The following is a 13,340-nucleotide window of genomic DNA, read 5'->3' on the forward strand; positions in this document are numbered from 1 at the left end:
CAAGTATAAATGGACAAGACATTTTATTATCTGCTTTTAAAAACAAAACAAGAATAACAAATAATCTTGTTTCCTCTGGAGGTTGCTAAAAGTAGATTTTTTTTCTTTTCTTTTTTTTTTTTTTTCTGAGTAATTGGAAAACCAATTGCAGTTCCTGAGTGTTGCTTTGCAGCAGCCTCTCTAAAAGGATGGGAAAAATATTTTCAGTGTATTAGACACATACTGGCAACTCAGTATCAGGCAGCTGCTAAACTTCTGAATTCAGCAAATGGTTGTATAGCAAAAACAGGCTACTACGAGTTAATCCGGATTTTTTGCTGTGGATAATAAGGGAAACATTTTTTTGTTTTTCCCTAATCTGCCTATGATGTCCCATTCTTATTCAAAAATATGCTGCTTGTCCTCATACCTGTAGTATTTCTTCTACGGTTCCGTGCCAAAAACCACTTGGTACAATTTGTCCCTGCCTGTAGTGGTAGCTCTTTGAAATCTGTGGAAAGCTGGGATCAAGCACCTGCGTGGGTTTTTGTTGTTGTTTTGGGACTTTTCATAATTTCCAGTATATTGGGAACATTGGGGATTCTTCCTGCTGGAGGAGGATCAGGAGAAATAGAAGGTGGGTGAAGAGAAGGTGAAGTCCGTATGCAGAGTGGTAGGTTGAGGTGAGGGGATGGTTTCTAGTGCTAACCTTTCTCAACCAAGAAGCTAAAGAAACGGGAGGGTCATTTTGCTCCCAGCAGCATGTTTGCCAAGCATTTGTTTTGCAGAAACGTGCAGTTGCTACCAAGTCCAGGCTAAGAGCCATTATAATACGGCTTTTTAGGGACAGCAATACTGTTGGCTGCTGGGCTCCAGCAAGTCTGGAACTGTACATCATTTCCAGGTGACTTTGCTGCAAATTTATAAACTGGTTGACTAATGTAGGGCTGTATAGTCCTCTGCTGTAGCCTAAAATAACAGAAGGTGTGAATTGCTGCTCCACAGTAATGGTGGGTGCTCCCGCAAGTACTTTGCCAAGGTCATGAATGCTAAATAAACCAGATTAAACAAAACCCTGTTGCGAGAATTCATGATTAACTGTAGTCTTTGCAGGATTTATCGGTTATAAACTGAGCGCCTGCCTTTTTTTTTTTTTTTTTTTTTTTTTTGTCCTAGTAACTAAGGCAGATGTGAACTTCAAGTCCAGTGAAACATTTTTTTGGCTCTTGCCTCTGTTTACGTGATTCAGGAGTTTGCAGTAGTTCCACAACAAATATAGCTTTGAACAGAAATAGCCATTCAAGTGCTGTGCTTCTGGCAGTGCAGAAGAGATTAAGAGGGTCTAACAAAAAGGCTTGTAAATAGTTTTGAGTTGGCTGCTTTTTTTTCCCTTTTTTTCTTTTTTTTTTCTTTTTTTTTTTTTGGTAATGTATTTTGAAAAGTAAGAAGTTGTATTCCTGCAGCAAGTTACATGGACAGCATGCCTCAGTTGTCATGAAACAGTGCAAAACATGGTGTGCACTGAATAGTTTTACCCTAAAGTAGGCTTTTTCTAGAACTGCGGCAGCTGTCTTTATTTTTAAGAGTTTAGTTGGTTGCTGGTTTAGTTGTTTAGTTAGAAAGTTGTTTCTGAGGATTTTTCCTGATATCTCCTCTTTGAGAAGAGCTTATGCTTTTTAGATGCAACATAAGGCAGATGCAGAACAAAAGGGTGATGGCAAAATGAAATTAAGCAGGTCTGTATTTATGAGTTGTTAAGAAAAGACTTATGAATAGATTAAGGAGGATCTTTCTGTATATATTTTGATGCTTTGAAATCAGAAAGTATAAATGTTGCTTGCATGTTCTTATTTAGAATGAGGCTTCATTCTGTATCATGTTTTTGATTTGCTGTTTCTTTTATTTAGGTGTGACCCTAAGTTTAAGTAATTATTTTCCTCTTTCCCTCTCCCTGGTGTTCATGAACAGTTTCTGGCTAGAAACAAGGTGTAGAATTTTTTTTACGGGGGCGGAGGGGGAATTGCCAGAACAGTCCCTGGAGATGCCAATTCCCCAGAACTCCAGGCTTTAAATCAATAGTAAATATTTCTGTGAAAGACTGCGGTTCATATAGATGTCATGAACTTAAAATAGAGTTTACAGCTGTTGGATGGCGGGTGAAGAGGTCCTCTACTCGGCACTTGCACTGACCTACCCCAGCCATCCTGTGCAGCTGCAGAGCGGAGCCCGAGGTGTTCTGACGTGACCCGCAGCGTACACCCGAAGGTCGTAAGCGCACAGAAACCGTATCCATCTTGGGAAATCCCCAAACTGGGAGTGGTTGGGATTTGGGATAGGTACTTGGGGACAGAGGGACCTTACTGCTGGATGTGAGGATGGTGCTGGATCCTGTGGTAGCATAGCAGTGCTACCTGATGGGCTGCTGGGGTTTGCTTTCTCCAGGAGCCTTGGTTTGAGATTACCCCGTGTCAGGGATGTTGCAGGTCGCATTGAATGGCCGAAGCAAGGGAATTGAAGGCCATCTCTTCTGTAGTTGTTTGCAGCTGGGCAATTCCTCCAGTGAACAATTGTCATTTTGCTTGGCCTCAATTAGCAAGTTTGTAAACATCGCTGATGCTTTCTTCCATGGGCTGAAGCTTATCCCACCTTCCTGTCTGTGCTGTGAATACCCAAGGCAGCAAGACTGGTACATCTGTCCTGCAATTGCAGTGTAAATATCCAAATAGTTGGTAAAGTAACTTGTTGCTGAATAAAGGCTTCCCTACCCGCCCCCCCCCCCCCCCCCCCCGCCCAGTCATTCAGTCTGCACAGTAAAACAATCTTTGCCCCAATAATTCTTCCACAAATAGCCAAAAATGTAGTAGAACTATGAGCAATGCTTAAGGACTGTAAAATTGAAGTTTGTTTAAAACGTGTGGATGCTGAGGAATTGGTTTCTGCAGTCTGGAGAGTTGCTTTGTTAGAAAGAATTGTTGCTGAAGACACTCCCTGATCTGATCAGGTCCTGTAATGAACAGCTAGGGCTGTGGCTAGAGATTGAAGGGAGAGTTTGCATAATATCTATCCAAGATTATTTTAATGTTAGAGTTATTGCAGTAATGTGTTAGGGGTTGTTTGTTCCCTTGCATGTAGTATTCGCTGTAATGAGCAAGTCCTACACACTGATAACACTGACCTATCATGTACCAAGCACTGAATTCACTTTGTGGTTTTCATTATGAGTGTTTGGGGTTCTTAACCATTTCAGCAAATCTTCCATAAACACTTTCTCTTTTGGTTCTTAAGATCCCGTTTGCTCAGCATACCACAACGTGGATGTCATCTGCATGAGATGAGGCTTCAGGCTGCCTCGTCGTCTTTGGAAAGCATCGAGTAGCGCTGTAACAGTGGAGTCAATAAGCAGAAAACCTCGGATGAGCGGAAGAGTTTAGGCTGGGAATTGCTGGGTCACTGTAAGCCTTGAGGAGCGCGGTGGCTTTTTGGCTGGGAGGGACTCTGAGCATGTGAATGACAGGTACAAGCTGTGAACACAGCATGGTTGAGTCTCGTTTTCTGCAGGTCTGCCTCTGTGAATAAACTTGCCATCTAAACCAAGATATGATGGAAAGGTGACGTGGAGTCAGATCTGGGCACTATGTAGTTGCAAAGTATCAAAAAGTGCGGTGATCATACGTCATCTTCCCTCTCGGCGACGGTGTTATCTTCTCTATTTACCCAGATAAAAGAGGGTAAATTCTTTATTACAAAACCAAGAACTACAGAGGTTGTTAGTGGAGTGTTATCTCCTCACTTTATCACTTCTTGGTTGTTTTAGCTATCTGGCTTTTTGTTTTGCAAATGTGTAGAGCTCTTTAGAGAGGGAAGTACCTATAGATGTAGTGTCTGAAAAATGGTTCAAAAAGCCTTTGACAAGGTGACTGGTCAGGCTTTCAAGTGAAAGACAAATCCATCTTATGCTCTGCCCCCCCCCTTATTTTTTTTGTAATAGCTTCTCTAAGTTTGTGATGGCTTTGAAAGTTTGAGGAAGAACGCCAAGCCAATATTGGGTAATGCAGTCAGCTACATTTTAAATTCCTTTAACCCTTCATGGAACATTTTTGGGAGCTTGAGGTATTTGTGTGTGAGGTGTCTTCACCTGCCTGCTCCTTTTCTGACTGAGGAATTCAGCCTGTTTGAGCAGAGGTGAAACTAGGGAAACTGTATGTACACTGTCACATCGAGTCTCCGTACCGTTACAGATGCACGTCTAGCTCTTGTGAGATACACAGTGGTTCCTAGGTGGAGGTTCACCGAGGTGAACATTGAATGAGAAGGAGTTATGTCCCAGAAAACAAACCTGTCTTCCACCCACCCTTTCCCATTGTCTTTTTGGTGACAAAGATAGTGAGAAAACTGTGCTGTCACGGACAGCCCCTATCCGCTCCTGATGACATGAATGGCCCGATCACACCCCTTTTAATAAATGAATGGGAGAAGTGCTTTCAGTGCCAGCCCGGGTCTCCCGTTTCTCCCGGACGTGCAGCGGGTTGTCCGTCCACGGGACGGCGAGGGTGGTACAGCCGCATGGGCGTGGGTCTGCGCATCACACTCAGCCCCGCGGTAGTGCCGGGCATTTATTTATCTGTGCTTGCTGCAGACCCACGCCTTGCTCCGGGCTGTGTGCATCGGGAGTTTGTGCAATACTCTCATGCAGATGAGGCAAGATGTAGCGAGATACTGCCTCCGAACTTCTGGGCTGTTTTGGAGTCCTTTTGTGGTCTCTGAAGACCTTGCGCGTGGCTGCCTCCACCCCACCTTCTTTTTTCCTCGGTAGGTGCTGGATTGCACAGGTCTGCAGTGCCGGCGGGCGCCGGGCACCGCTGCCTGTGTTGCTGCTCCGTGGGGATTGGAGTTGCCAGGTCCTTATCTGGAGCCACCCCTAGAGACACGGCCGGCCGGGACGCCGCTTGACTTTCACCCGAGGGTGCTCAGCAAAAGCCCTTGGACACAAGGGCAGGGGGGGAAAGATGGAAGCTGTTAGAGTCGAGATGCTCGTGCCCTGCTCCCTTGACAGCTTCTGTCTGTAAGTGGCGCTTTCCCGGAGCGACGGCACCGTGAGCAGATTGCGTGATTGATTTGCGGTGATGGAGGTTGTGTTCTGGGAGTTAAAAATACTGTGTTTGGCAGCTGGCCGCTGTCTTCTGCAGAGCCACAGGAGCTGTGGCTGCCCAGCTTGAGATAACGATGGTGACTTTCAGAAGGGGAATACTTATAAAATACTCCACATTTAAAAAAAATTATAAAAATATGTATATACGTATATATACCTACTTCTGAGACGTTATGTCAAACACACTCATTTGGGCTAATGGAGGTTCAGTTTAGGCATAAAAAGACTTGGCGCATTGTAGTGATTATTATATAGAAGTCTTGGAGGATACTCTTGGTTTGCAGTTATTTGCATATAAGGATAAAAGGCACTACCGTTCCTTTTAACAGGAATGGTAGTAAAGGATTGTAAAATGTGACCTTTGCAGCTTCTAGATTGAACCTCTTTAGTTTTACCTTGTTCCTTAATCTGGCGGCGATCAGGCTTTCCAGGCTATACTGCAAGCTGTGTCCCCAAGTAAATGGGCATTCAAGCAGATCAACTTACGGCATTTTATTAAGTCAACACTCATGCAAAAGCCACCTCCAGAGCTTAATAATTATTTACTGAGTGCTCCTGGGTCATGAGAGAGGTTTTCATTAAGTTCAGAAAGCATTATGTTCAGCAGCTTGTGAAGGTGTGTTTTAAAGGCAGGAAGAAAAATGGAAAACTACTAAATGGTGTACAGCTACTTAAAAAAATTCTTAGCTGAGGATTAAATTAAGTGTTTTGCTTGTGTGTTTGGTTTTTGTTGGTTTTGTGGGTTTTTTGGGGGGTTTTTTGGTTTTTTTTTTAAAGAGAAGTGTATCCACTGAATTCATTCGATTTGTAATTCAACCCTTAGCTCCTGGGTAGTAGATCTGCATGGTGGATGTTTGCAGGTTTTTTCCTCCTTCCCCCTGCCGACCAGGTGCACGCAATGCATTCGGGTACACGGATGGATGCCCGTGGGGCTGAGGGTTGTTCTACGCGTGCAGCCCGTGCTGTAGGGTTAAGCAGCACTGCTGCAGGAGAGCAATTCTGAGCTGGTGCAGGTCAGGATGAGAAAGCGTTGGAGCATAAAAAAAAATGCTTACCTTGACAGTGGAGCAGCTGTAACAGCAGGCAGCATGTCTCTTTAAACATGTAACCTTCAAACGCCGAAACCTTCTTTCATATAGAGGCCTGAAACATAGTCCTTGCTTTATTTTAAAGGCTGATAAAGGTCTCTGCACCGTTTATGTAATTGCTCTGTCCTTGGCAAGAAAGGACATACGAGGGTGCCAACTGGTGGGTGTTACGTGGGGGTTTTTTGGGTTGTTTTTTTTTTTTTTTAACATTGATACTTCAGGCAGTGCCAGCCAGTTGGTGTGGTGAGTGGAGCATCGCTGTAACCCACAATCAATTTTTAAATTTTAGGAATGAAGTACAAAGTGCTCCAGGGAAAATGCCCTAGGAGATTTCTTGTACTTAGAATCCCTTGTTTTTGCTGAAGATAAAGGAGAAGATATTGTATAGGGGGACTTTTTTGTTTGTGGGTTTTTTGGTTTTGGAGTTTGGGTGTTTTGGGGGTAATCTGGTGCTCTCCTGCATTTTTTTTTTTCTTTTGGTATCCTTCCATTTTCCGTTACCGCTCTGTGGCAAACAGCGATGCTGGCTGGCAGGTTAGATGCTGCTAGAAGTGTTTTTGCTTCAGACACTTTTTGTTGCCAGTACTATATATGTTTCTTGAGGCTGTACTGCTTGGTAGAGAGGCTGAAAACAGAATCTGGGCAAATAAACTTTAGTTTTGAGGAAGCTGTAGTGGTCATTGAACAGGAGGGGTGTTGGAAGGGGAGCTGTGCCGGGGTCTCTTCTGATAATGCCTTCTGGAGGTCAAGCCAAGTATTTGAGTTGTAACGTTGGCCACCTCTCATCTGCTTGCTTTAAAGATCAAGATAGTTTTATGCTAATGTCAGGTACTTAAATGTGGATGCCCTTCTTTTCTCTATAAATAATTATGAATGGATAAGGGTAAGACACGAAACACAAACATTTAAATCCCGTGTTATTTCTTACCTCTGACCTCCGAGATCTGGTGCAGCTCAGTGGATTTCTTGAGGTGCTAAATCTGCTTTTCTTGGCTGATTTCTCTGTGGACTAACCCATTAACAAACAGTTGGCATGAACGGAGGAGTGCAACAGCCTCCCTCTTGTTTGCCATTTCTCTGCTTAGAGCAGGGTAGTCAATCCTGCCCAGAGCAAGTGGTTTTGAAAGCGCTTTTTTTTTTTTTTTAATGCATTTTATTTGATTCTTGTTCATCTCTGAGGAAGCTTCAGGTCTGAGGAGTTGGTCTGTGTTTTTAATTATTGTAATTAGTCTAAGAAACCTTACATTTGAGGCTTTTTTTTTTCCCTTTAAAAAAAAAAATCTAAAATGGTAATTACAAAGCAAAGCTGAGCTAAATAATTTTTTCCAGTTTAAAATCTCTGGAGAAGTTTCTTAACAAATACATAGATAATTCAAAATAATGTTTGTAAACCAAACAACTCAAATGACACACGTGAACCAGAGAATGTGTTTGATCAATTCATAAGAATCTGAAAACAAAACTGACCAACAGAAGAGGAGTTTATCTTTTTGCCTGAGGAGATAGAGATAAAATAATCAGGTCACATCTGGGAAGGTAGATTAGGCTCTAAAAGGTATGGTCGCTGTAATTGCTTGAGTTGATGGTAACGAAATCAAACTTGATTTGAATCTGATCAGTTGTCTTTTATTGTCCAATGACCATCTGCATTATAACTTATGTATGCAGTAACTAACATTTCCCAGGCATCTGTGCAAAGGATATGTAATTTAAGCTTATTAAATAAAACGTTTATCACTTGATGATTAATTGGATTGGCACATGACACTCATAACTAATAACTCTCAGTCTGTATTACACTATGCTTATTAGACTGCTAATGGATAACCGGTTTAATCATATGTCAATTAAAAGGATGAGTCAGTTTCATTTATTGCAATTAAATGGTATCCATAAACCGTGTTTGCAGGAAGTATCTAAATCGCGTCGTGTATCAGTTGTGTGTGTGTGTGGGCTCTGTTACCGACTCTACATAATCCGGGGGTGAATCAGTTCATGTATGAGAGTTTGGAATCCATGTGTCCAGGTTCTGGGTCGTACTGCGGTACACGGCACTGTGCTCGATCATGGGAGAAGATCTGCCTGTGCAGCAGCACCTAAAGGTCAAGAAGCTTTGAAAATATGAACTTTCAAAACTCTCTTGATGAAGCTTTTGATGTACCAAGTTTTTAATTGCCTTTTTGATTGGAAAACTGAGTTTCTGACAAACCTTCTCCCGTTTGCTCTCCGAAGAGTACATGGTGATGAAACTCAAACCATCTTCCATTCCACCTCGGAGCTTTGCGCAGAGCGTCCTGCGGTTCAGAAGAGGAGCAGACGCGGTAGGAGAAGGGAAACTGGGTGGGAGGACGGTCCGTGTTGTGCTGCAACAGCCTAAGTTTCAAACAGGTTTCCACACTTGATCAGTGCCGCTCGTGGCGAGGGAGTGCTGGTGTGATGAGACCGCCCTGCCCACGGGAGAAGCTTTACAGCCCCCGGGGGATGAATAACAGAAAATCTGCATGGCAGGAGCTGTCTTGTGTTTGTCCAGTTTCCTTCGCAGTGCTTGTGACAGGAACATCTGGTCAGGCAGGCAGGTGCTGTGCAGCAGCTTTTATCTCGGATAAAAGCGTTATTTGAACTCAAACGCGTTGACGGCAGTAGCTGCGGTCTGGCAGCGCGTTGCTGCCAGCGCTGCCTGCGTTCAGGGCTTGTGCGCCTCCGGACTGCGTAAAACTGTAACGTGCGCAAATGAGAGGACGATGCGTCTGCTGAGCTCGCGGCTCTGTCGTAGCTACGCTGGTCTCTGGCTTCTCCTTTGAAATAAGGATGAACAGAACATTCAGTAATCTCTCAAGCTTTTTCTTCCCCCTCATCTGGCCACCAAAATCTGGTGTTCTGGATGTGAATAAGATCAGACTCTTCTTCCCCTTGCTGGTGTCTGCTCTTCTTTCGGTACTTGTTTAAAAAGTACATTGCCTGACCTTGCGCTACCTACCTAATTACATCTCAGCTATTTTTTCCAGCAGATAATTAAAATATTGAGCAGAATTGCAAAAGAAAGAAAACCTCGAAGAGTCTCTGCCCTTTGGGGAAGAATTTGGCAGAACGGCATTTTGTGGGACTATTGTTTCTTTTAAAGACACAGTACTTGAAGCTTTTGTTGACAATTTTCAATCAACAGGATCTGATCAACAACTGATCAACAATTTTCAATCTGCAGGAAGCTGTAAGGACAGTTATTGAGTTGTTGGTGTGAGTAGGTACAGTAATCACGTGAGCAAGATGAGGGTCCTGGCAGGGGCTATTTGAAATGCTGTGGAAATAATTTCTTCTTCCTTCTCCCTCGCATTCCCCAAAATTTTAGTATATGGGAGGGTTCTTCTGAGATGGTTTTCAGCATGCTTGGCTTTGGCAGGTGGAGAAACAGTTCAAAATGAAAGAAGGTGGGAGGAACTGCTAGGTTACCAATTTTGCAGCATTAGGTATCTACAAAAAACACCAGCAGCACACAAATGAGAATCCTCCTTAGTGCGATACAAAATAGGCTTTTCCTCAACATGAGGAGAATGAATCCTTCCTTAAAAGCGGCATTTGAGTGCTTTTTTTGCTTATCTATTACAGTGGTATCCAAAGTGGGGTGCGCAGTATTACTGGTGGCCAGGAAGAAAATATTAGTGCTTCAGTAATACATGTATATAATTCATAAATAAATCAATATACATATATTGGGGGTGCATGCTCAAACATTTTTTCCTAGTAGTGGTGTGTGATCAAAAAAATGGGGAGACCACTGATCTATAGCTGTCTGGGTTGTGGAAATAAGACATGTCCTCAGTTTGGAAATGTGCAAGTGGTTCAGATGTGCAGCCAGGAAACACACCACTGGGTTTAGATGTGAGAATTGCTTCACCCTTAATTGAAAGGGTGGTGTTTTTTTACAAGTATCACAGTCAATGACTTGTCTTGAGCAGCTAATTAGTGCGATTATTCCACAGCTGCATTAGTTTCACCACAAAGGTTTTCTCTTGTTTTATCAAAAGGATCAGTGTCTCTGTGAATGTTTCGACCTGACAGGTCTTAAATAGCAAGATGGTCCCCTCCCTCCTTCCCTGCCCCCAGAATGTGTGCTCTGGAACAGCAGAGTTTGATCTTTTGGGGGAGTAAGTGTGGGTTCTCCTTTTTCATTTCTACTCTGAACTGTTTTCAACATCAGTCCTAAACAAAGCCACAAAACTTCCAGCAGCGCTGGCTCCGGTTGCCGCAAGCACAAGTAGCTCCCGGTGCCCGCAGCATCCGGGGGAGACCTGGAAGGGATGCTGGCTCCTGGACTTCTTTGCAAGCTGTCCCGTCAGCATCCTCCAGGTAGCACCGAAACACCAGAGCCAGAGGTGGGGTTTGCAAGATCAGCCTCCTCCTAGAGCAGGAGGGTTATTGCTGGCTTCCCCAGGCGTGGCCCTGCATCCTTACAGAGTGTTGAGCCCTTTCCTTCCATGGGCTGGAGGCAATCAGCGGCAGCAGTCAGAATCAGAAACCAAATATCCTGAATTATATGCGCTGTAGCTCTTTCTTACATGGAGTCATGTATTCTTACCTACTTCCAACATCCTTCCCTCGAAGGATGTGCAGCTTGGTATTTACATACCCTAACTGTTCTGCCTTATGCTACAGAAATGTCTTGTAAATGGATTTTACTTCCGAGAGCCAACAAATGATGGGTTGCTTCAGAAGGTGTCCCTGCAGTCCATGGCAAAGGCCCATGGTTTTTCCCGTGTTGTTTGGTAGGAAGCTCTGCTTGCCAATGGCTTAGAAACAGCTCTTAGGTGGTGAAGCAGTGCAGTGTGCTAGCTCGGGCCAGCCTGATGCGCTTTATGAAGGGTGACTGAAATAAAGCTGTTATTGTTGTTTATTCTGCCTGTTCTTGTGTATCGCTGCACTTGGAAGATGCTGGTAGTCCTAAAGTGGTAGTTTGGTTGGGGTTTTTTGGGTCTGGTTTCTAGCGATAAAGAGTGTCACTACCAGCAAATCCAGCTGTGAGGTAGTGTTATGTAGAAAATAACTGAACTTTGCTATGTTGTGCTTTCATGGGAGAGGTAGATTTATTTTATCTATTTATTAATTTTTGAGCTAGATCATTAGACCTGGAGTATTATCTATACCTATCGTTAGCCTTGATACAGCCCTTTATTACCTTTTTTAAAGAGGGGATAGGAGTACCTGCTGCTATCTATAAAAGCATTTGATTTTCTCGTGGATGGTTGCTGTAAAATTGAAACAGCAAATAGCTCTTTACAGCTGGATGTTGGCGTTTGGAAATGGTTAGCTGCAGTCAAGTTAAGGCAGCCTAACGTGGCTGCTAAGTACCTGAAGTAGGTCGGCTCCCAGTTCCCTCTCGCATGGTGCAGCGTATCCTCACCCATCCCGCCCCACGTTCCGGTGTAATTCTGCAAGCTCCAACTGCTGGAGCCGCAATCCCGCTTGTGGAAGCTGAGCTGTCTCTCTCTGGTCTTCCCACAGCAATTCCGAGCATCCTGGCGCTTCCAAGCCTCCCTTAAGCTCCTCCAGCATGACCTCACGAATCCTGCTACGACAGCAGCTCATGCGTGAGCAGATGCAGGAGCAGGAGCGTCGGGAGCAGCAGCAGAAGCAGCAAGCAGCCCAGTTCATGCAGCAGCGCGTACCCGTCAGCCAGACACCTGCCATCAACGTCAGTGTCCCCACCAGCCTGCCCCCCGCCACCCAGGTACCCATGGAGGTCCTCAAGGTATGCCCGTCTCTCTGCTTTTCTGTCTCGGAGCTCTCGCGCATCTAAATGCCCTTTTTTTAATAGGGACATGGTTATAGGGATTTTCGGCAATGAAATTTTGCAAGTAAGCTGTGCTCTGGCTTGATTTGCAGCTTATTTTGGTGTCCTGGTAGTGAAGAATGGAAACCCTTTTTTAAAAAGTTTGTGCGACTTTTGTTTTCTTTCAACTTTGAGATCTCGGGAAGGAGGTTTTGTTACAAAACTAATGTTTCCGTCATTCTCCCTTTGGAAAACACTTCTCTGTCTTTCTAGTACTTAGTTATTTTCAAAAAGAAGAAATTATTAATGGATATTCAAATCAATATTTTGGTTTTTAAAAGAAAACAATGAAGTATTTTTGTAAAATGGAGTCAAAACTCATTACGAAAGAGCTCCTCAGAAAGACTTAATCTGAAATACGGGTGAGTTTCTAGCTTCTTGCAACGAGCCTTCGTAATCCTTTTTTGCTTAAATGACTTGTTTGCTGTTAGTAGCTTTGGATTCCTTTTCCTACTGGAAACTGTAGGAGCTTGTTAGTGTCCCTCTGTCAAAGGGGATGTAGCTTGCTAATTACTTGAGGGAAAAACGTGAACAGCTATAAGAAAAGAGATAATTTCACGCACAGGGTAAGTCCAAGTAAAGCAATGTGAAATGCGTGAGTAAAAGAATGCAAAACTGTTTAGAGAAATTTGCTGACATATTTAATGCAAATAAAATTTTCATTAGTTTTGAAGAGTTATCTATTTGCTCTGCTTTATTGCTAAATCTTTTCATTTCAGTCTGCTTAGTAACCGCTTTCGATTGGTAAGTGTATTCTTACCAGATAAGTTAATTGAGCTTGGTCACAATATGCTTGTAGCTTGCTCATCGCTGTTACATGTCAATGATACATATTCAAAGATTTTGTTTTAAAATAGCCTTGCAGGCATAGGGTTTCGAGGCAGTCTGTGTGACGGGTTTATGGAGGAAATGTAAGGTGCTTTTATTTATTGAATCTGCATTATGGTATTGTGTTGACAGTGCCAAAACTAATATTTAATTGGGGCACTAGAGTCATACTCAAGTATGGTCTATGATCTAGGAGCAAAAAGGCGGCAGTTGAATTTTTTGGGGGAAAAAAATATATATCTATATACTTTTTTATATATATATATATTTCCATTAAAATTAAATATGATATACTTTGAGCATATGTGCCTATAGTAAGGAGTCCGAAATTGACTGAGAAGAGCTATTTTGTCTAACGTTTGTGCATTACACACAACATTTGTGTATAAAAATTTGTTAAACTTGTTTCCAGGTTATGATACCATAGTTATAATTCGGATCCAGCAGATGTGTAGGTGCTATGAAATAGTCT

The 13,340-nt window shown here is 43.1% G+C and overlaps 1 protein-coding gene across 8 annotated transcripts in view; it reads left to right on the plus strand.

Moving 5' to 3' along the window:
- Nucleotides 1–13,340, plus strand: part of MITF (melanocyte inducing transcription factor) — a 107,197-nt gene that overhangs the window by 48,971 nt on the left and 44,886 nt on the right. For 7 of the 8 annotated variants that reach the window (XM_075713542.1, XM_075713544.1, XM_075713543.1 and 4 more), the window contains exon 2: nt 11,713–11,959. In XM_075713542.1, coding sequence (XP_075569657.1) covers nt 11,713–11,959 — 247 coding nt within the window. Of the gene's footprint in view, nt 1–4,985; nt 5,038–11,334; nt 11,342–11,712; nt 11,960–13,340 lie in introns of those variants that run through there. The other variant, XM_075713549.1, reaches the window with a different exon arrangement.

Source organism: Pelecanus crispus, chromosome 7 (assembly GCF_030463565.1).
Source record: "Pelecanus crispus isolate bPelCri1 chromosome 7, bPelCri1.pri, whole genome shotgun sequence".
NCBI lineage: Eukaryota > Metazoa > Chordata > Aves > Pelecaniformes > Pelecanidae > Pelecanus > Pelecanus crispus.